General features: G+C 41.5%; 1 protein-coding gene across 5 annotated transcripts in view; it reads right to left on the bottom strand.

Annotated features, from left to right (window-relative positions):
- The window catches only part of LOC132707890 (basic helix-loop-helix ARNT-like protein 1), a 36,872-nt gene that overhangs the window by 11,766 nt on the left and 1,224 nt on the right, over positions 1-23,882 (bottom strand). For 3 of the 5 annotated variants that reach the window (XM_060679900.1, XM_060679899.1, XM_060679901.1), the window contains exons 2-4: positions 14,362-14,450; positions 8,686-8,852; positions 2,227-2,687 (exon numbers count right to left, since the gene is read on the bottom strand). In XM_060679900.1, the coding sequence (XP_060535883.1) occupies positions 2,227-2,687; positions 8,686-8,852; positions 14,362-14,450 (717 nt within the window). Of the gene's footprint in view, positions 1-2,226; positions 2,688-8,685; positions 8,853-11,135; positions 14,342-14,361; positions 14,451-23,882 lie in introns of those variants that run through there. The other 2 variants (XM_060679897.1, XM_060679898.1) reach the window with 2 other exon arrangements.

Below are 23,882 nucleotides of genomic sequence, written 5' to 3'. Positions count from 1 at the left end.
GTCTTAACTTTACAACCAACCGTCAATCGAATTGCGTTTGCTGATAATAGTGTCGTCACAATGTAATTATAATTTAGAAAAATAGTCCCAAGCCTCTATACATTAGGTGCCTTGTAAACAAAAAGGAGGTAACAAAAAGAAAAAAAGAAGGGAAAAAAACTGGACGGCTGGCGGTAGTCATATTAATAAAACCTTTCCATCATTTGCGTTTTGCGTTTGAAGTAAAATTCGTTTAAATAAAATGTAACAACAATTTCGTCTAGATGGCTGCCCTCGGTTATAATAATTAACGGTCGTATTTGATTCTTTCTGTTATCCGGATGAGTTTGGTGTTGGCCTATAATGGCACTGTAGCAGTAAGTACTTTAACTAGAAGACTTTAGTATTAAATAACTAAGAGCCGCTTTCATATTGTAGCCCCTGAAGAAGAAAATAAACATTTTCGAAAGCTTGGTGTAGCACAAAAGCCTTTTATTTGAGCCCTCATCAGGACCGATACCCCAATTAACTAAAATATATATATATATATATATATATATATATATATATATATATATATATATATATATATATATATATATATATATATATATATATATATATATATATATATATATATATATATATATATATATATATATATATATATATATATATATATATATATATATATATATATATATATATATATATATGATGACACTATATTCCGGGATATCATCCGTTCGCTCGTTGAACTCCGACTGGAATCCTGCATCCGACTGGAATCCTGCAAATCTTGCATCCGACTGGAATCCTGCAGACGTTTCGCCAAAATCTCACTTGGCATCTTCAATGCTCGCGCTCCGAAAACACTTCGAACACTGGGAGGTTATCGGCGGTGCGTGCGGTATTTATACTCTGCGCCGGAGATGGTAACGGTGCTGCTTGTGCGTGGGGGGAGGTGGCTCCGCCCCCTGAATTGTCGCGTTGTTAATTTCGCCCGATCGTAGTTGCGATGTCCCCGTTGGCTGCATCGCAACTACGATCGGGCGAAATTAACAACGCGACAATTCAGGGGGCGAAGCCACCTCCCCCCACGCACAAGCAGCACCGTTACCATCTCCGGCGCAGAGTATAAATACCGCACGCACCGCCGATAACCTCCCAGTGTTCGAAGTGTTTTCGGAGCGCGAGCATTGAAGATGCCAAGTGAGATTTTGGCGAAACGTCTGCAGGATTCCAGTCGGATGCAAGATTTGCAGGATTCCAGTCGGATGCAGGATTCCAGTCGGAGTTCAACGAGCGAACGGATGATATCCCGGAATATAGTGTCATCACATTTTTCCATCCGTGAATCAATACGTGAGAATATATATATATATATATATATATATATATATATATATATATATATATATATATATATATATATATATATATATATATATATATATATATATATATATATATATATATATATATATATAATTAATTATAATTCACCAGCAAATATTTGAACAAACCTATTGAAAAACAATTAATGATATAGGAACAATTAAGAACTGCAAGTAATTCATTATTATTCATTAATTGCAATAAAAGATCAAAATTCAATGAGTCAATTGGAAGTTACGTTCATTATTTTTTGTGATTTCGTCGCAAAACTCCCCCGGGTGGCTAGGCCAGCAATCGCAAGCGCCATCACTCATAGGGAAAGCCTCTCTTAAGGAAACGAAGCTTATTAAAGGAAGACGGACATTCACCTAAGAAAACCCCGACTACTTTTCTTTCCACCCTGTAGATACATTTAACTCGCGTATAAAGAAATCGCTTTAAAATTCATATTCGGACAAAAACATCATTGGCAGTGCAGTGACGTACTCAGATTTCTTCTATAGATCTCCGTTTTCTCATAAATGAATACAACTTCCTTATTTTATATGGTAATCAACAGTTGGTCCTGTCGTTGGCATCTGTGATGAAAAAAGGCGGAAAAATACACAGAAAAAAACAAATTCTAAATTGTATATCTTCCAACATTCTAGACATATATCACTCAAGCAAGAATAATTTTGAAACGATGAAGAGTAAGAAAAACTCAGTATCTGCAGAAGCCAATGCCGATGACTTTCACTAACCAACACCTCGCACTTTTGCTTTGGTTTAATTTTAAGCGTATCGTCGCTAATAGCGAATAAATAAGTAAACAAATAAACACATTCAAAAATAACAATGGTCACTCACGTCCGTGTTAACGGGCGTCGCTTGCGGCGACGCGACGCTCGACGACGATGACGACGTCGACGGGCTGTCGGGGGCGTGGGCGGAGCCTCCGAGGTGGCGGTGCACGCCCATCATACGCACCGATTCGTAGACGGGCGTTTCGGAGCGCGGCCCCGCCCTCCGCAGGCTGACCGCGAAATATTTTCGCCAATCGGTATCGACCTCGCCCTCGCTCTGAAGGTGGGTCCTCAGTTTCTCGTGATCCTCGGGGGCGGCCAATCCGAACAACGACTGGCCCATGAGGTCGGTCTGCAGGTGACCTAGCAAACTTTCCACCGTGTGCGACACGAAGATGATCTTGCCGTTCGGACAGAGGATGAGCAGGAAGCCGCCCAATTGGTCGCACACTAGCTGATCGAGCACGAACTGGTCGACATACTTGGGCAGTTCCATCTGGGCCACGCCCCTGCCCTGCGCGAGAGCTGGACCATACGACACGTATTTAAAGCCCATTTATAATGACAATGTGCGCATTTAATAGCTACTCCACTGAACCTTTATAAAGAACTCTTTAATTATTTAAATTTATATTAATTTATTACTCAAACTATGGATGACACCCGTAAACTCGAAGGAGAAAAAAAAAACAACCCCCACTCTGGCAGAAACACGTTATAAAAATCATATTTCTAGCGGACGATGGGCGGAGGAAAATGAGTTACTCAGAGTAAGAAAAGCTTCACGTAGTTCGTCTTTTACTAATACCGCATATTCTAAAGAACATAATATTAACAACAAACGATAATAAAACCGATAACGACGACAATTAGACGAACAATAATGAAAATATAACGTGAAGTAAATGACTATGTTTTCTATATTTGAGTTACGAGTTTATTTGACGCTCGTGACTTAAAAAGTTTACCGAACGCGTTGCATACTATACTTTTTCTACGACCGTTCGTTTTTGGGTACATTTTCGCAAAACAACAGGAATACGTCCACTGACGTGATAAAGGGACGATGCTCAACAACAGACGGGTTCGATCCTCGGTTGGAAAAAACAGGTGACTCCATCACGGTTTTGTGAGGTTATATTACACATTGGACGCCCGCTGGGGGCGCAGCACACCCTAGAAGCGTAGCGACCCCACTTCGGGGGCGGAGCGCCCTCTAGAAGTAGCGGGGCCCCACGGACGTGTTCGAGGTTATATTCGTCGGAATCCCCTTTGGTAAGTAGACTTAAGGGTGATATTTATAATATTTTAAAGTAAACTCCTGTTTCTTGTAATATGACATTTCCAATCGTGCGGTAACAATTGAGATCGAACTTCCCCGATTTTCTAAAAAGTTTTATGAAATTAATTTCAATTTTAATTATTATTCCTGCCTTCGGAAGAGAGCAAAATATTTCAAACAACGTTTCTCTTCGGCTTTTGGTTTTGCTTATTGAAATAAAAAGACTACTTGAAGCTTTTCTTTCACTGAGTAACCCATTTTCCTAACAAAGTGTTTCGGTTTAAAGTAAAGCGATGCAATATGTCACACCGAACGGCTGACCGAACTCGATCAACATTTGTTAAGTAAATAAAAAATTGAAACTGTTTTTCAACTTTTCACAAGTCTAGAACATAATACTGCAAAAAATGTCCCCTGAGGGGTGGTTAGATGTATAAGGTTGTTCGGAAAGTCATTTCGTTTTTTTCCGTCAGAGGATTTAATTACGTTTTTTCGAAACCAACTTCACACTTAACCCACATAACCATTATATGTCTTGAGAGCTGATATTGCAAGGCTTGTGTGTGAAAAAGTTCTATTAATTCTACGCAGTAGTTTTTCGTTGGTGCCCTTTTAAATATGGAGAGCAATAAGCAGCATTTTCGTCATATTTTACTTTTTTACTTCAGAAAAGGTAAAAATGCTGTCCAAACGACAAAAAAATTGATGGATGTGTATGGAGAAGGCGTGTTAACAATACGCCAGTGCCAGAACTGGTTTGCAAAATTTCGATCCGGCAATTTTGATGCCGAAGATGCACCACGGTCTGGAAGGCCGGTCGAAGCTGACAAAGATGAGATAAAGGCATTAGTTGATGCAAATCGGCGAATAACCACACGAGAGATGGGTCAGAGATTAAATTTGTCGAATTCGACTGTTTATGGCCATTTGAAAGGCATGGGCTTAAACTCGAAGCTCGATGTGTGGGTGCCCCATGTCCTTACGGGGCGAAATTTGTGTCGTCGCGTTGACGTGTGTGATTCGCTCCTCAAACGTCAAGAAAATGATCCATTTTTGAAGCGGATTATTACTGTGGACGAAAAATGGGTTGTATACAACAATGTTAAACGCAAGAGGTCATGGAGCAGAAAAGATGAACCGGCTCAAAGCGTGTCAAAAGCCAACATTCACCAAAAAAAGGTGATGCTCTCCGTTTGGTGGGATGTCAAAGGAATCGTTTTTTTTTGAGCTTTTGCCGGACAATACACCGATTAATTCAGAAGTCTATTGTCATCAACTGGACAAATTGAATGATTCACTTAAAGAGAAGAGGCCCGAACTAATCAACAGGAAGGGTGTAGTGTTCCACCAGGATAATGCGAGACCTCACACAAGTTTGGTCGCTCGCCAAAAACTTTTACAGCTTGAATGGGACGTACTGCAACATCCACCATATTCTCCAGATCTGGCGCCTTCAGACTACTATTTGTTCCGGTCCCTGCAAAATTTTTTGGATGGCAAAACCTTTACCTCAAATGAAGATGTCAAAAACCACCTGAACCAGTTTTTTGCCAGCAAGGACCAAAACTTTTATGAGAGGGGAATTATGTTACTGCCAGAAAGATGGCAAAAGGTGTTGGACCAGAATGGAAAATATATAATTTAATAAAATATTTATTCATTATACGAAAACTGTCTTTCATGTTCCCCAAAAAAAAACGAAATGACTTTCCGAACGACCCAATACAACAATAACAACTGAAGATGGACGAGCGCTTTTGTTGGAGGAAAAGTCGGACTCAAAAGTTATGGCCTATACGCTGCACCCTCAAAGGGGAAACTACGAGAAACAATTAATAACTGATATGGAAACACTGGAGTCTTGCCATTAGTGCCATTGTTGAAACAATAAAAAAAGTAAGTGGAATACAGTGGTGGAGATCACAGAAGGATGAGCCAGAAATCGCGACACATCTACCAATAATAAAACAGTTCTTTTCAGCAATTTCGGTTTTTTACATTGAGATAAGGAAGGAAATAGAAAAAGGCGGAAATTTAGTATTTTTGTTCAAACGATAAGAATAAAATATATAAAAATGAATATTTGTCTTATTTGTTTGAAGAGTTTTGTTTTGCTTTTTATAAAATTACGTTGAACTTTTTGCGTGTTTCTCAATAAAAAAAAAAAGGTTAAAAAAATACGAGTTTGATTTAAATCATGGATTTAAATTTAAAAAATCCAGCGATTTAACGATTAAAATCAGCCTAACCCTGTGTGTATTTAACATTTGCCTTTAAAACAAATAATAAGCGAGATGTATTTGACGAATAGTGATTCGGAAAGCTTGTATTGATTATTCTAACTAGAATACGACATTTATAGCAAAACTATGGTCACAATCGGTTTTTGTCGATTCAAGCTAGACAACGTTTCGCCAATCGTCCTGTTGGCTTCTTTAGAGCTTGACCGAAACTGGCTCGCGTTTTATTCCGGACCTGTTTTTACATTGTTTGAAGGGGCTATGAGAAGAAAGCTCTCGATACCTTCCATCAAAAACCAAAATTATAGAAACGCTACGTCGATGATGCTTTTGTTATTTGGCCTCATAGTCAGGAAACCCTAGTAGATTTCCTTGAGACCTTTAAACTCTATACACCCTAATATACGTTTTACCTTTGACATTGAAACTAATAACAACCGCCCATTCTTAGATAGTCTTATCAATAGAAAATCAGATCTAACATTGGGTCTTTGTGTGAAACCTACGCACGAATTTAATGCATTGTCACATCGCCATCGGGGCCAAAAATCATCGGTTATCAACTCCCTCGTTTACAGAGCCCAGAATTAAAACACCTTACCTCTGCTCTTCTCAATAATAATTTCTACATTAAAGATATTAAACGTTCCATCGCAAAATACACTTCACCACAACCTTCCTGTAGCAGCGAAACCGAAAGCAATCCCACACTTGCCACTGTTGTCCTTCCTTACATTCAAAACATCATCGACCATATATCAAAAGTTCTAAAGAAATATAACGTCAGAACCAGATTTACCACTTGTCCAAAATCCTCTCAGCATCTTCGACCCGTCAAAGACAAAATTCCATTTGAGGTGGCAAGAGTTTACAGCATTCCAGGCGTATGAGGCAAAGAATACCGGACGAAAAATATCAACTAGACTCAAAGAACATGAAAGAGCCTTAACCCAAATTATCCCGAGCATAAAAAAAAAATAAAAAAATACTTTTTTGCTCTGAAAATATTTATTTTGTTGCACATTAAATAATGTTTTGGGGCACATACAACTAATAACTAATAACAACTAAAGGTTTTCCAAATAGAACCCGATTTGATACAAAATAACGCATAATATTTTATAGTTTACAAAGCATGAAGTATGTAAATGCACGTTACACTTATTACGAACGTAAATTGTGTGCGTGTGGCAGATTCTACGTCTCCTTCGGGCTTTATTATTGTCATAACGCACTTCACGCAATCATTGCGTCATCAAAAAACATAAAAAATATTTCAAGCGGAGTTTTTCTAGAAAGCATATTTTTTAGTTCCTCACATGATCTAAATTCATCGGATATAGGTGTGTGAGTGTACTCAATCTGACCTTTCTTCCGTTTGACAGTAGGAGCAAGCCTGCCGTTTGCAGAAAGCATACGTCTTCTTTCGAATTCCAGGGTTTTATCATCTGATGAGTCCCATTCAGGTTCAGTAGTTGATGAATTACAGGAATGCCGAAGGACAGCTGTATCATTCGGTGTATGTAACTCGAAAGTTCCAACTGTATCAGTTGGTTCATCAAACTCTTGTAGATTTATGTTATCCGTTTAAAAGCCGGGTAGTGGTCACAGACCTGCAATAACTCAATTGGTGGCGAATAACGTTATATTTCTCTGGCGAAATTAAAGCATTGACCAGCGAATTGCTAGCTGTTGTCTGTGGCATAGCGTTGTAATGGTGATAGCGGCGATCGTTCTCTGGTCCCTTTTTTTTTCTTTGGCGGTTCTGGTGTTCTTTTTCCCGCCGGTAAGCAGCGTGCTTCCTGTAAGTTTTCCCTTGTCCAGGCTGTTTTTGTAAGGAGTCGCTTAAAGCACACGCATATTGCGGATTTAGAGGGATACTGATAACCCTGACCTCCGGAATAAGTGGGTAAACAGACGTGGTCGTTTGTACCCCCGACTTGGTCGGATTTAGCGGAGAGAGGTTTTCGAGGATAACGCTCAACCTATAAGGCCACCTTACATCGACGGCCTTCTTCTTTTTTTCCTTTTTAATTTGACTTCCCGTATACTATTTGCACTGCTCGTTGGATCACGTCAAGGATTGTTTTAACCACTTCACTCCTGGGGCTTCCTACTCACTATCCTCGGATTGCGTCCGCGCCCGGTCGCGGCCACAGATCGCACCAACTGGAGCTTGAGCCTGGTGGAACAAATTGTATATGGTTGCAGCAGACAAATAGTTGTAGAGAGAGAGTAAGGCCACTCGGCCCCGATCAGACGGTTCACAGATAAGTACCTACGCGCCCAACGCCCCTAGTTCCACGGATAGTTTTTATTTAATTGGAATTTTAAAGCATGTAATGTCGAGAGCTCTGCGTAATATTTGATGCCTGAGCGAAGGCTACTGTTTTTGAGTCTCAGGCCCTCCTCCCTCTTGGTTTTGAATAAAGTATTTGTTCGGAAATTGAGTTTCACTCGCCTACTCGGCCCACGCCTCACCGACAATTGAGACAGCCGAGCGGCTGCTCGTAAATTTTGTTAATAAGTAACAATAGGCCGCGTCAATATGTTCTGTAAATATTTTTTCACGCTATTTTTAGCATAAATTTACAAGGGATGGAATGCTACAATACATAAGAATACGTAAATCCAAATAATAATTTCATTGTTATTGTCCTCAACTAATACTAAAGAACACGCTTCTATCAACAAAAAATCCGAGAGTCCATAGAAATCTATAAACAACCTAACAATCTTAGGTCTCTACATGTCACCAATATGGGGATCAGTAATCCTAGACGATGTTTATGCCCTCCATTTAGCTCCGCCCCCCTCAAACGATAAAAAAGCAGGAACAGAGTAAGACGGGAGCCAGTTTCGGTCAAGCTCTGAAGAAGCCGCCAGGTTGGTTGGCGAAACGTTAGCTAGTTCGAATCAACAAAAACCGACGCAGGACGAATCCAGAGGTTTTGTAAAAAGTAATAGTTTAATGTTTTAACGATTTGACGTCGGTACTCACTCTGATAGAGCCGCAGGTGGACGGCGGTTAGCCTCAGGATGCTCGTCTTGTCCAGACGTTTCGTACTTTTGGAGACGAGCGGCACCAGCGTTGCCAGCTCGCCGATGAACGCGTTCAGGCGGTCCCTGCGCTGCTTTTCGGCGCGGTTCCGCATCTCGCGGCTGTTGCTGAAACGAGACGTCGGCAATGAAATCAGAAGCGGGATCCGCTCCACGTACAGGCCGCCCCAGATACTGCGAGCGGTTTCGTTAAAAACAAACAAAAACAAATACGGAATCGTGCCGGGGGAGATGTTAATAATTTAAACGAAGTATTGGGTGAGGCGGGGTGGGGGGGGGGAAGACGACACGCGAACAGTCGTGTAAACAAACGCGAGCGTGTAATCGATCAAGGGAGGCGGCGACGCTCCGGTTGCGTGACAACGCGGGGGGCGGATGCACGTGGTCGCCGCCGCGGCTCGCTGCACCGGGACGCGGGAGACGCCGTCGCCGCGGCAACCACCAAGGCGACGGCACGGGCAAACAGCGGGCCAGGGAGACCCTAGGTGATTGACTAATTCGATTTTTTTTTAATGACAATAAATTTTACTTAATATTCATAAAAACACATCAAACATTAACGGGGAACGAAAATACTTAAAAAAAATCATATAAGTGCACAGTCGGTGTACAGGGTGATAAAATTATTAAATATAAGTGCACAGTCGGTGTACAGGGTGATAAAATTATTAAATATAATATTTATTACAAGTATTTATAGATACAAATGGGGCGGCGGTACGTCACTGCCTATAAAATTTCAACCCATCTGTGGTAATTTTGCAAACCGATCTCACCCTGTATACGCATAAAAAAAACTACGAAGAAAGTCGGCCTTGTAGGGTGTCAAACGGCGGGGAAACGCGTCGCGAACACAGAGGCGTCGTTAATTTTTAAATCGAAATCGCCGGAGTTGTAAATTCGGAAAATAAAACTATAGCGGTGCAATTTTGTGCTGACAACAACAGGCTGGTAAGAATTTTCGAAAACTGGGGGTCGGAAATTCCTTTCCAATAAACCTTTGTTGCCGATCGTTACCGATCCTACCCTGTACATATAAAAAAAAACTACGAGAGAAGTAAGCCTTGTGGGGTGTCAAACGGCGGGCAATCGCGTCGCGAGCACAGTGGCGTCGTTTATTTTTAAATGGAACTCCTAGGACGCGACGACTACGGCGAAGATAGCGATGGTCTCGCTTTCCCACGCATTTCTTTTCATTATTCGATGCGCGTTGCGTAACCCATGCACCGGTTCGAAAGTTTCGGTATGTCGACTGTGACATTTCTCCATTCACGTAATATACACCGCGATTCGTTAATACACGCGGCCAAGAAACTTTTTTTTTTCAATGGCAAGTTTGGGGGCGTTAATCGTAACCGATAAACTTTTGCGGAACTAGACGGAGAAGACCGGCCGGCACGTCGTGGTCGTCGCGGTTATCGCGTCAACCTCGCTGACCTCGGCCGCGTCCCTCCTCAACGGCTATATTCAAATTGCGGGTCCGCGTTCAGAGTCGAACCATTTTTTTTCCGTTTTGTGGATTTAAATGAAGCGTACGAACGCGCGCGCGCGCGGGGGGGAGGGGGCACGTTAATAGTAAATATTAACCAATGTTGGTGAAAAATGACAATGATGATTGATAATTGAAATAGCAAGCCGAGCCGGGAGAATTTTTTTTTTTACCACACCCGGTAACCATTTCAGAAGTGGCGAAAGATAAGACGGAGAGAGGCGATAATTTGCTTGTTTTCTCCAAATTACGTAAATCGCCTTAATCCAAATTTAAGATCCGCATATCGTTTAAAATTAGGTATAAGTATATTATGTATAAAGCGACTTTCACCTAACGGCGCAGCGATGTCGAACTTTGGTAATTATACGAAATTGTACGGGCAATAACCGAACCAAACAATTTTTCTGCGGAATTCAAAACAACCCAAAATTTTTTTCGAAATTAACGAGTATCTCGAAAACGAAGAATTCTATTGTATCGATCATTGAGAAAGCGACGAGCCGGCAACGCGGCCGAATACGAGATGGACCCGCGGCGACGTTGCCGGGTTTGACGGGCGCCATTTCCGTACGTCCCCGATACGCGCGGATTGGCTATAGGAAAACACGTTTTAAATAACTAGTTTTATGGCCGTTTTCTATTTATAACGGGCGCGGGTCCAGTGGCGCGCGCCGCCGATAAGTTTTCGCACAGAAAAAAGATGGTAAGCGTTACTCATCCACCACCGACGAAGAGGACGGGGGAGGGGCTCGTGCAGAAGAGACAACGACACTGGGATGACACTCAACACTGTGACCGGGGGGTTGGGGGTGAAAGCGCGCGCATGCGCGCACACGCACACAGACGCACACCCAAAACACATCGAGAACCGACGGCGAAGAGGTCCCACATAGACTAACCTAGGAGGCAACAGCAGCGTCGAAGACGACGTCGACGGGGCGGCGGCGGCAAAGTCGAAGGCGGGCCGGGGGGGCGGGTACCACTGGTGCGCCGCCATGCTCTGCTGCTGTACGACCCTGCTTCGGCTGCGGAACGTCCCACCACGCAGGTGCGGGAAACCCTCCGAATAGTGGTGGTGATGATGGTGGTGCGGGTTGGTTAGCACGTGGGACTGCATCGGGCACCGCTGCACACCACCGTAAAGGTGTACATGAACGCGCCGCGCGTCTGCGGCCCGCTTTAGCGGCGACCACTATACTAGCGTGGTGGGGTGGGAGGGGAGGCACTGGCCGCTACGGCGACGACGGCCACCGCGACAAAAACGACACGAACACGCGGTATCGTTCGTTATTTATTTATTGAGGGGGTCGGAGGTCCATCGTCCGTCACTGTCGTGCGGCGCTGGCGGCGGCGGATGGCGGTCAAAAACTTGCACGTGGAAAATAACCGGCTAATTTTAATGGCGACCGCGTCTCGCGCGACGACGATTCGACTACTACTGCGTGGCGTTTAAACGCGACCGGGACAGCGGCGACGCGGGCCTGCATAAGCGCGCGCGACGTTGCCACGTCCGCCAAATTTCCGCGACCGCAAGGAAATTTCAATTTAAATACGAGCCCCTTTTTTCCGAAATTTTTGGGATGTTTTAGATTTTTTTGCCCAAAAACCTGTATGCAATTCAAACAATGTTCGAAACATTTCCACATTTCCTGGCATATGATTTTTTCCAATAGAGTAAATAGTACGTGGTAATAGTAAATGACGTCATCGATTGGGGGCGACAAATGGTGATTTCTTAATGGATTTCTTCAAATACCTAGCGTGTATGGTAGACGAAAATCGTAAAAACAAAAATTGTTTGAACCGATTGGCCATATTTTTTACGATTTTCGATTCGCGGTTAATTAATTCTGGAAAAGAAAAATTTCATGCGTCTTTTACATTTTTGTCTATAATTGGGAAACCGCGTATATAATCGAAAAAATGCATAAATTAAATGTTATGGCACTGGATCTTCCACGTCTGCTGGTTAAACAATTTTGACGATCTGGGGAATGGTTATGCAGAAAACCATGTTTTTCTGGAAGGCGGCACAACAACAAAAAAATCAAAATTAAAAAAAATATATTTGGTGAAATTTGATTGCACCCAATTTTCACTGTTTAAATGTTGGCATGGACCTTTACTTCTTTGCTAAATTTGTAGTCGATATCCGCAAATTAACAGAAACTAATATCTGAAACACTGTATTTTAGATATTGGCATTTTTCACTTTTTTTTTTCAGTTTTCTTTTTCAAATATCCCGAGCAGCGCGTATGATAGACAGCGTAGCTCTTGATGCGGCCTATGACACTGTTTCAACCAATTAGCTATATTTTTTACGATTTTTGATTTACGGCTACCGAAAAGGGCAAGTTTCACGATCTTTTAGATTTTTGTCCATAATTAAAAAATCCTGTATACGATAGTACCGGATCTCCCGCGTTTTTTGGTCCAAGGAATTTTGCCGATCGGGAGAAATGAATGCTTTTATACAGCCCAAATCGACGACAAAAAATTTTCGAAATAAAAAAAAAAAAAGTTGCCGATGTCCGGTTGCACCCAGGTTTTAGAATTTGGCAAAATTGAAGTCAACAGCCGCAAATTTCGGGCACTTGCTCCATTTCCTAATATAACCTTAAATACAACGGTTTCAGCTGTTTCTCCGGCCTACACTGCTGTGTAGAAAAAACCGCAGACTAGGTCGCAGTGTTTAACTTACAATCAATTTTCTTTGCAAGGCACACTCTGTATATTTTAGTACGCGCTCCTTGTTGATAAAGGAGTGCAAAGGGGTACTGAGGAGGGTGGCTGAGGAGAGAAAGGTCACGTTGGTCTGGGTCCAGGGTCACACCGGTATCCGGGACAATGAGGCAGTGGACGCCTTAGCCAGGGAGGGCTCCTCGCATAGGCATATAGGGCCAGAGCTCTCGAAGCCTGGCCGAGAGACCGGGCCGCGGGGGGCTGGAGAGTTGCTCCGGGAATGAGGCAGGCGAGGCTTATGTGCTTAGGTGCTTAGATGCTTAGACTGACCAGAAGGGAGTGTAGAGCACTAACAGGGGCCTACACAGGACATTGCAGGCTTAGGAGGCATCTTTGCTTGCTAGGCATTGGAGACGACCCGGAGTGTAGGTGGTGTATGGAAGGGGAGGAGACCCCGTATCATCTGCTCACCGAGTGCCCTGCCTTGACATGGGCAAGATTGGGAGTCTTTGGAACGGCCCTGATCGATCCGGACTCAGTGCACGGTATTGGGCTAAAGGAGTTGCTGACCTTCTACAGGAGGGGCGGCATTCTGGACGCCCTCTAGAGCGGCCTGGGGGAACAACGGGCCCATCTGGTGGCCTAAGTGCTCGGACGCCCGCGAGGGCGCCCCCCTTCAATACCAATACCAATATTTTAGAAAAGTCACCAATAAAGGTTTATGGGCATCGATATTCTGCGTCTTCCCGTTCAATAATCGTTTCGACCCGATGAACGGTTTTCGAGGAATAGTAATTTTTTGGTTTTTTAAGAATAGTGGTTTTGAAATTTTAGAACATACTTCCCATTCACCGATCCCTCTCAACTATCTTATATCCTTGTGCAAAATTTCAAATGGATAGATTCATATTTCGGACAGTTATTGCCGTGGTCGGATCGGGTTCATATTTCGTTTTCAGTTTCGGTAGGATAAAAGGGTCGAAGTTTCAGCTCTCCACTTTCTTGGATCTTTCTCTGGTGGTCCGCAGGAGCACAAAAACACCGAATCGGCTTCCTCTTGAAATAAAAATCTGTTTCGAACGTAGTGCCTCGTTGGAATCCGGAAACGCGACGGGAAGCGGCAACGTCGCTTGTTTTGCCCGCCGTCGCCGCCGCCGAGTCGTATTCAAGGCCCACTCTAATTGCATAACGCTCTGCGTGTCGCGAAAGTTCGCGATGGCCCGCGAGTTCGCCTGACGCGAATCCCTTCGACTTTTTCGGGCAGCGCGTATTTAGCGTGTAATATTACCGCCCCCGCCGCCGCGACCGGCCTAACGGCAATTAAAGACGACGGAGATAACCGATAGGGCGAGAAAAAAAACAAAAAAAAAAATACGCGACGACCTTGACCCTGTCCGGCAATCATTCTCTCTCTCTCTCACTCTCTCCTTCTCCCCACTCACCTGGACGTCAGCTGCAGGCCGCCCCACACCTCGGGCATCTCCTCGTCGGGCTCGCTGCCGCCGCTGGCGCCGCCCCCTTCCGCGCACACCTGCAAAACGGAGTGGGGGGATGAATATTCGATTTATTCTCGTTTTTCCGCGAACCCCGTCGCGACCCGGGCCGCGAGACGCTGACTGCACTTGTTTACGGTGTGATCGGTCCGCGTTATCACCGCACGCTAATAATAACGCTCTCTTTCTCTCTACAGGGCGTCCGCACGTAGTGTGTGAAAGTAATATATTAATTAGAAATACTAAAAGGATGTTGAACTGCCATTGTCTTTACTTTTAACTTACACAACGTTTCGGACAGTTGCATCACTACCCGTTATCAGGTGTACACTAAACTTAATTCTAATTATTATTTATTATTATTATTGTTTAACTAGAACATTGGATTGCTGAAGATGTTTTCATTGTTTCTAATGAAAACTGCTTCTAAGACGTTTGAAGGGAAAATCTACCGATCTCTCCATAAATACAGACGCTATATTCCGGATAACATTAGAACCACGTTAACTCCACGTCACGCCAAACCGCCACATCTTTATGGACTTCCAAAAATCCATAAAGATAATATACCACTCAGACCGATCAATAGTTCAAGAGATTCGGCGATCAGCAGCTTAAGTCCAGCCGCTTGCAGGTAAAACTAATAAGGAATGACACAACCCTAACAGAGAGACCTTTGCTGCCACTTAAGGCAGTGTTGGAGCTTCTGAGGTGCTGTCTGCATAATTCTTACTTTCAAGTCAAAGATAAGTTTTACGCACAAGATGATGGCCTGCCGATGGCTTCTTCTCTCTCTCCAGTGATAGCGAACATATACAACTATTAAACCTAAGATCTGGCTTCGATATGTTGACGATACCTTCATTATCTGGAGTGGAACCGATAGACAGTTAGACTCTTTTCTCAAGCATCTCAATTCTTTGCGAACATCAATTAAATTTACTATTGAGACAGAAAAGAACGGCTGTCTACCATTCCTAGACGTCCTAATACAGGACACGCAGGACAGTATCTAAATTTTGAGTCTAACCATTCTGAATCAACCAAACTAGGAATAATTAAAACACTGTGCAAAACGAGCAATCACAATATGTAGCGACTAAGCATCTCTCCATGCCGAATTGAATAATATTAAAAAGGATTTGCTTCAGAACGGTTACTCCGAAAAATCTATAAACAAAATAATAACAAACTGTAAGCGGGAAACAACACCGGAACCGTGTGAGGTAGACACTCTTTTTCTCTGTTGACGATCCCATACGTGAAAGGAATATCAGAAAAGATTAGGGGAACGGGTAAACAATATCAAGTGAAAACTGTATTTAAATCTGGATCAACATTAAGAAGTGTACTCACAAAAACAAAGCCTGAAACGTCGACTCGACGAAACCAAACGACCTCTAAAAATAAGAGTTGAAGAACATAAGAAACATACGATGAGGGGTGAAACGCAAAAATCAGGTATCGCAGAACGTATGTGGACCAAACAACACAACATCCAATGGTCCAGAGCGCGGGTTGTTCTCATACAGCAGCATTTAAAGAAGCAGTTTTCATTAGAAACAATGAACACGTCTTCAGTAATCCAAGCGTGGATATACCTCTAATAAGGCGCGTCAATGCTGGCGTTCTAGTTGAACAACTTCACGCTGGACTCCGTCATGGATGAGCGCCGTCGCCTAGTATATAAACCTTGTAGCCTTAGAATTAAGTTTAGTTTGATAACGGGTAGTGATACAACCGTCCGAAACGTTGTGTAAAGTTAAAGGGGCGAGACTAAAAGAAACAATTTAAAATTGGTTTTCAAATATCAAAATATATAAGAACTAAAAGTTCAGATTTTTACGAAATTATACGTATATTCACATGACAATTGTTTCGACAACACCGTGTTTTTATCAAATGCAATACAGATGAAACTCTAGATAGCGAAATTGAAGGGACTGCTTTCTTTTTTCATTATAAAGAGTTATAGGCACGTGAAAAATAACAATACGTATAGGAGTTCTGTAATATTACTAGGAACATTTTATATAAATATAAAATATAATATAAAATGCTGTCACCTCTTTCCAAGCTTTACTAATAAAGTTGACTGCATTTAGCATATTAATTTCATTTTTGTTCATTGCTTTCATTGTTTTCATTTTAAACATTTAACAGGTTAAATGGAGTAGCTTTTGCAAGACTTCGCCTCTTCTCTACTGTATGTTTGTATATGACAATATACAACAATTTATTATTATTATTATTAAGTTGATTAATCGTTTTACCCGAACTGGAAGTGTGATGACAAGAACGAAAGAGTCAAATAACATAATATATCTGAGTGTACGGCTGTTTCATTATCGGTAGCTGTTTCGCAATTTCTACCTCATCTTTTTGTGATGCCCGCCACTGTATTCCATTTACGTTTTTTATTTTTTGATACGAAAACATAAATTTATTTTGACACACTGGTTAGACGCCCTGTATATACCGGCCGCGGCCGCGCGGAAACTCCGCCCCCTTTTAGCCGTTATCACAGATAAAGAAAAGAAATAGATGTTTGACTAAAACAATGTAAGCCGGGCATAGGTAATATAAAAATGTCGCCCTACGCCAATGACCCGCCGCGCAAACCCGACCGCGAGCTAAACACAATAGCGTTTGTTTTTTTTGTTTTTTCGCGATGTCACGGTGCTGACGGAACGCAAGTATAGTGCTTTCGCCAATAAATACGGGGTAAAAATTATAATTTATAGCGGCAAAAAAATCCCAGAGGAGGGGGAAACATATGAACCTTTTCGTACCCGTATCGTTGTATGTTTAACCCGATTGAGATGATTTGGCAAGAGGTAAAGTCTGTTCATAGATATAAGAAAGTGGCCAATTGCTTTGGTGGCCATATTTATATTTCCTAGGACGGTCCTGGAATGGTTAGGGGTAAGGATCTGTGGGCAGGCTGTTTTATAAGGGGCCGCGGTTTTGGAGTAATAAACAGTAGGCAAAGTTAATCACGAAGGTCGGTTGAAAAAGCACTATATTTCTGGTGCAAGTATACAAGTTTTATGCTGTAAGGCAAACCCATAGTTTCTTATGTTTATTTATATAGCGGAAACCGCGATATCTCACGAATGGTGAGTCGTGAGAAAAAAGTACCTGGACAATTTTCGTAGAGAATTGTATGATCTATAACTTTTGTCTGACCTATTTTCACGATAAAACTTACCGTTTTAGAGAACAATGGAAAAAACCGCAATTTGAATCAAGGGGATTTTGCCCAAGTTCTGACTCATTTTTGCCGATTTTAACCGGATTTTACTCGAACTTTCCAAGGAGATGCAAGCACATTGTTTGCATAAATAAATATTTATTAAGTATGAAATTTAGTTTTATTTAGTATACCGCTTATTTAGTGTCCGCACGATATCGCGAGCCTAGACCTGCCCCAACGCCGCGACGCTTATGCGTCGGGCGGGCGGAGGCGTCTATACGTCTAACAAAAGATAAACGGAATATTATACCCACGTGGTTACCGGAAGCACTCCGGTAATGTGACGTCGATGAAAACCATTTTCAGGGTAGAATTCGCAACTATTTGTCTCGGAAAAAAGGGTTTTAAGTTCATATATGCATTTTCGAGGTAGATTTCGGTACAATTAGAGGCGAAAAAGCAGAGAGGGCGGTTTTAAGTCGATATCTACTGGTTTATTAACGTTTTCGTTAGAAAAAAAATCCGAAGATGCCGATTTTGCATAGTGTTCGAACGATATTGACATGAAAAGGTAAATGTTTGGATCAAAAAATTACATAGGCTTGAACCGGCACCTGGCGACGGCGTCCGACGCCCCGGACACGAGCGGACCGCGCGGGGGGGCCCCCGAGAGACGCTCCCGCCCCCGCCGATTCGCTGAATGAAATTCGTCAACCCCCCGAGGCGGTCGTGATCAGAACTGGGGCGTCCCGCCGGCGGCTGGTTATTTTTAGAGCGCCCCGTCGACGAGCGAAATAACTAAAAGAGCTTAAAAGATATACAGGCTGATGTGAATTGAGGGTTCATCGTGAGGGTAACTGCATGAAACTTTCAATAAAACTTTAAGGATATTATTATATAAGGTTGTTCGGAAAGTCATTTCGTTTTTTCCCGTCAGAGGATTTAATTACGTTTTTTCGAAACCAACTTCACGCTTAAGCCGCATAACCATTATATGTCTTGAGAGCTGATATTGCAAGGCTTGTGTGTGAAAAAGTTCTATTAATTCTACGCAGTAGTTTTTGGTTGGTGCCCTTTTAAATATGGAGAGCAATAAGCAGCATTTTCGTCATATTTTACTTTTTTACTTCAGAAAAGGTAAAAATGCTGTCCAAGCGAGAAAAAAATTAACGGATGTGTATGGAGAAGGCGTGTTAACAGTACTCCAGTGCCGGAACTGGTTTGCAAAATTTCGATCCGGCAATTTTGATGTCGAAGATGCACCACGGTCTGGAAGGCCGGTCGAAGCTGACAAAGATGCGATAAAGGCATTAGTTGATGCAAATCGGCGAATAACCACACGAGAGATCGGTGAGAGATTAAATTTGTCGAATTCGACTGTTTATGGCTTAACCTCGAAGCTCGATGTGGGGTGCCCCATGTCCTTACGGAGCGAAATTTGTGTCGTCGCGTTGACGTGTGTGATTCGCTCCTCAAACGTCAAGAAAATGATCTATTTTTGAAGCGGATTATTACTGGGGACGAAAAATGGGTTGTATACAACAATGTTAAATGCAAGAGGTCATGGAGCAGAAAAGATGAACCGGCTCAAAGCGTGTCAAAAGCCAACATTCACCAAAAAAAGGTGATGCTCTCCGTTTGGTGGGATGTCAAAGGAATCGTTTTTTTTTTGAGCTTTTGCCGGACAATACAACGATTAATTCAGAAGTCTATTGTCATCAAATGGACAAATTGAATGATTCACTTAAAGAGAAGAGGCCCGAATTAATCAACAGGAAGGGTGTAGTGTTCCACCAGGATAAAGCGAGACCTCACACAAGTTTGGTCACTCGCCAAAAACTTTTACAGCTTGAATGGGACGTACTGCAACATCCACCATATTCTCCAGATCTGGCGCCTTCCGACTACTATTTGTTCCGGTCCCTGCAAAATTTTTTGGATGGCAAAACCTTTACCTCAAATGAAGATGTCAAAAACCACCTGAACCGGTTTTTTGCCAGCAAGGACCAAAACTTTTATGGGAGGGGAATTATGTGACTGCCAGAAAGATGGCAAAAGGTGTTGGACCAGAATGGCCAATATATAATTTAATAAAATATTTATTCATTATACGAAAACTGCCTTTCATGTTCTCCAAAAAAAAAACGAAATGACTTTCCGAACAACCCAATACTTCGACCAGAAATGTGGTGCTTTTACAACCGACCCCGTGATTTACGTTGCCTACTGCTTATTACTCCAAAACCGCCACCCCTTATACAACGCCCTACCCGTAACCATTCCAGGACCGTCCTTTGAATTTATCTACCCACACTAACAAGCGGGAAATGAGTATATTTTCAATCTTTGAAACATAAACATAAAAAATTTAGTACAAAGTAACAATGTATTACTTTCAATTTGATTACATTTCCATACAGTATCATTATTAATATACAAAATAGTAAATAAAATAATAATAAAGTATCAGTCACTTAAAAAATCGTCACTATCGCTACTGTAGTCCCTCTCCGCCACTAATCGTTCTCGATAAACATTTTCTTTTTTTATTACGCGTTTTACACAGTTAGCCTAGCTTTGTACTGAAATTTTAACGATCAAATTATGTTTATGGTACTATAACTGAATTATGGTGCAGTATATTATTTATTATAAGCGTTTTCAACTCAGACCAAATCATCTCAATCGAGTTAAATATACAACCATTTATTAAAATGTTTTATTTTTAATAATTCCAGAAGTTGTTTTTTCGTGTAACTCTCTTCAAAATACAGGGTGCGGCAGCATAACTTCCTTTTTTCAAAACTCAATAAAAACTATTGTGTGCATCGGAAAATCTTTATTTATTTTTTATAATGTAGGTACATGTCTAAAGTTTTTATTTACATTGTTTTGAAGATCAAATCTGTTAGGTGACGTCCCTCATTCTCCATACATTGCGTAAACCGATATCTGGCGTTTGTCATGACTCTTGTTAGCATAGCTGGTGTTATGTTGGCAATTTCTTCTTCGATGTTGGTCTTCAAATCTTGTGGGGTTCTTGGACGGTTCACATAAACCAGGGATTTCAAAAAACCCCATAGAAAAAAATCACAAGGGGACAGATCGAGAGAGCGTGCCGGCCATTCCAAATCGCCTCTAATTGAGATAAGGCGCTCTGGAAAGTGTTCCCTCAAAACAGTCATCGATGCTCTTGAAGTGTGTGCTGTTGCACCGTCTTGTTGGAACCAAGTGTCCCCCAAATCCAACTCTTCTAGCCGTGGGAAAAAAAAATTCTGTAGCATGTTTACATACCGGTCCGAATTCACTGTCACTGTAACCTCATTTTCCTCAAAAAACCAGGGACCAATAATTCCAGCTGAGGAAATTGCACACCACACTGTGACTTTGGGTGAATGCAAAGCCCTTGATGCAATTGTCGAGGGTTGGTGTCAGCCCAGTAGCGCATGTTTTGTTTGTTAACCGACCCACATAAATGAAAATGGGCTTCATCGCTAAAAAAAACAATAGCACCCTCGGGAACGACATCAAGAAGAAGCTCACACGCGTTCATCCGAGAATTGAAGTCACGTTCTGTAAGTTCCTGCACTATCGCCATCTTATAGGGATGAAAATGAAGATCATCACGAAGAATTCTTCTCACAGAACGATCGGATAGTCCAAGGGCAGATGCGTGTTTGCGCGCAGAACGCCGTGGTGATCGCAACATTGAAGCTCTCACTGCTTCAATGTTCTCAGGTGATCTAACGGGCCGAGGGACTCCAGTTCTTCGTTTTGTCGCACTTGCAGTTTGTCTGAATGTAGTGACCCATGTAACAATTGATTTGCGGTCTGGGACGGGAGCCAACGGGGCTAAATTAAAGCGATTCCGAAATGCACGCTGTGTTGCAACAACCAAACAACCGCTTGAAAAGTAGGCCTCAACGGCAAAGGCACGCTCCTCACTATTCCAACGCATGATGGCGACTGAACCGTGTCGGGCACAAAACTTTACGGAACCCCCTCTTGAACGAGACCACTAGCGCCCCACTATGACATCAACTAACTGAATGGCGCGCATTTAAAAAAAGGAAGTTATGCTGCCGCACCCTGTATAAAGCCTTTTCGTACAGAAATTCTCTAATTTAATCTTCATTTGAAGAAGTATTTGACATTTTACGAGGCATTATCCAACTCAATAACAGTATTTGGCGATAGTTTTGCGCACAGTTTATTTTCAAACCAATCCACACTTGAATCTTTGACAAAACCATTTTTGAACCACGTTTTTGAATTACTATGCCTTTTCCATGAGAAGACGGCACGTCTAGTACACACTTGTTGCTGATATCACACCATCCTTTTTTTACTGTGTCGTGAGTGTAGAACCACGTTTCACGTCACTTTATAAGCGTCGTAGATTATCCGTCTAATTAGATCCGCGTGTTGCGAAGAAAAATTGTTGCAAATGGGATAGTCATGAGGAAAGTGAGAGAGGCACATAAGCTTATAAGAAATCGCATCTTCTTTTCGCGATTTTCGACGGTTTTTTGGACGTTGCTATATAAGTGTCCGAAATTTGAAGCAGTCGGCTTCATATTTGGCACATAAATGCAGTTTTGCCCCGTGACGGAACCTATTGAAAATGGGGGGGCTGAGGGGTCGCGAAGTGTGCAAGGGTCTACAAAAAAGAGCATTTTTCAAAAACCGTTTACAAGACTGAAAAAATTCTTGAACCACAGAAGACGCAGAGGAAACGACTCCATAAAATTTTATTCTTGACAATTGTTCAAAAATATACAAGGTGCGCCGCAAATTCAAAAAAACCGAAAAATGGGTCCTCCTATTATTGAAAATTGGCAATAATTTCAAATCTGCGTTTTAGATGTCAGTTTCTTTTACGTGACGATATAGCCCATATAAACAGCTTAAACTTTTGTGTTTACGGTTTCTAAGTGTTGTACAGGGTGTTCGGGATATTCCGTGCAATATTAAAAAACATAATAAGTACTCCAAATTTGCAGCTAACGACTTCAGACTTGGGAGAGAAGTAGAAGTCTGGACCCACAATTAGACTCTCTAAATTTGGAGCAATAAAATAACGCGAAGTATTTTTTTTAATTTTTTGTTTTTTTTGTGGTTATTTTGGCATCCAGAAAAACATCTTTTCCTCCAAGGCCATTATATAAAGGTGTTTTAGTTATGGTTATAGTTAGTTTAAGTTTATTAGTAATCATTCTTATTTCGTGTGTACTACAGCGTGTGTTGGCTCTAAAGATGGCTGGATTCCAAATGGACTTTCTCTGTCTGCGAAAAATATTAAAGATTCTTCTCTGGATTACCATGAAGACACCACCGCCGATTTATTTGAAAGTTTGTTTAAAAACAAACTAGTTCCAAACATTCCTCCTAATAGCGCCATTGTAATGGACAATGGAAGTTATCACAGTAGACAGTTGACTAAAACCCCTTCCTCATGTCACACAAAAGCAACAATCCAAAACTACATGTATAAGTTATTTTCACGAAAATTATACCAAAAAGCAATTAATTGAGGTTCTACAAAGCTTGAACCTACAAAAGGAATACGTCTGTGATAATTATGCAAAAAATCTAGGGCATACAGTTTTAAGGCTTCCACCTTACCAAACTTATAGAAACCGAAGTTGTTAACATCCCTCCACAAAGTTGGGCAAATTCTGTTAAACATCTAGAAAAAGCGGAACAATCGTATATCCATATTGCAAATAATATAGAACAAATAATAATTAGAACAGGCGATGATAGCGATAGTGATGCTGATATATTATGTGAATAATTTTAAGTAATTTAAGTAGGTAATAAAAATAATTTGTAATTTTATTTTAGATTTAAACATAAATACATACATAAATAAATAAATATTGTTTAGTATCTTTCCTAACAAAACCCCAAATAATTAAATTCTAAGCAAAGTACGGACCTGTTCGGCCATATTTCATTCTTACCGCTTGCCCGGGTCTTTCCTTAATTCGTATCAGTTAGTCACTTTCTTATATCTATGAACAGACCATACCAGGTAGTTTGTAAATATTACATTTGATAAAGACATATATATAATTCCGTGAAAATCTAAACATTTAGTTCTTATTTATTTTGAGAAATAATTATGAAGATTTCAAAAATGTACCTCACGTATACTTTCGCATACGTACTTCGATTTTTTCAAATATTTTAATAAAACAAATAGACGGTGACTTAAATAAAAAGTGAATATAATGAAAATAATTCTCCGAATGCCAATTTTTATTTTAAG

This window comes from Cylas formicarius, unplaced genomic scaffold, assembly GCF_029955315.1.
Source record: "Cylas formicarius isolate icCylForm1 unplaced genomic scaffold, icCylForm1.1 PGA_scaffold_9__14_contigs__length_23061073, whole genome shotgun sequence".
Taxonomy (NCBI): Eukaryota; Metazoa; Arthropoda; class Insecta; order Coleoptera; family Brentidae; genus Cylas; species Cylas formicarius.
Note: the sequence above shows the minus strand (reverse complement) of the source record. Positions and strands in the feature narration are given on the sequence as shown.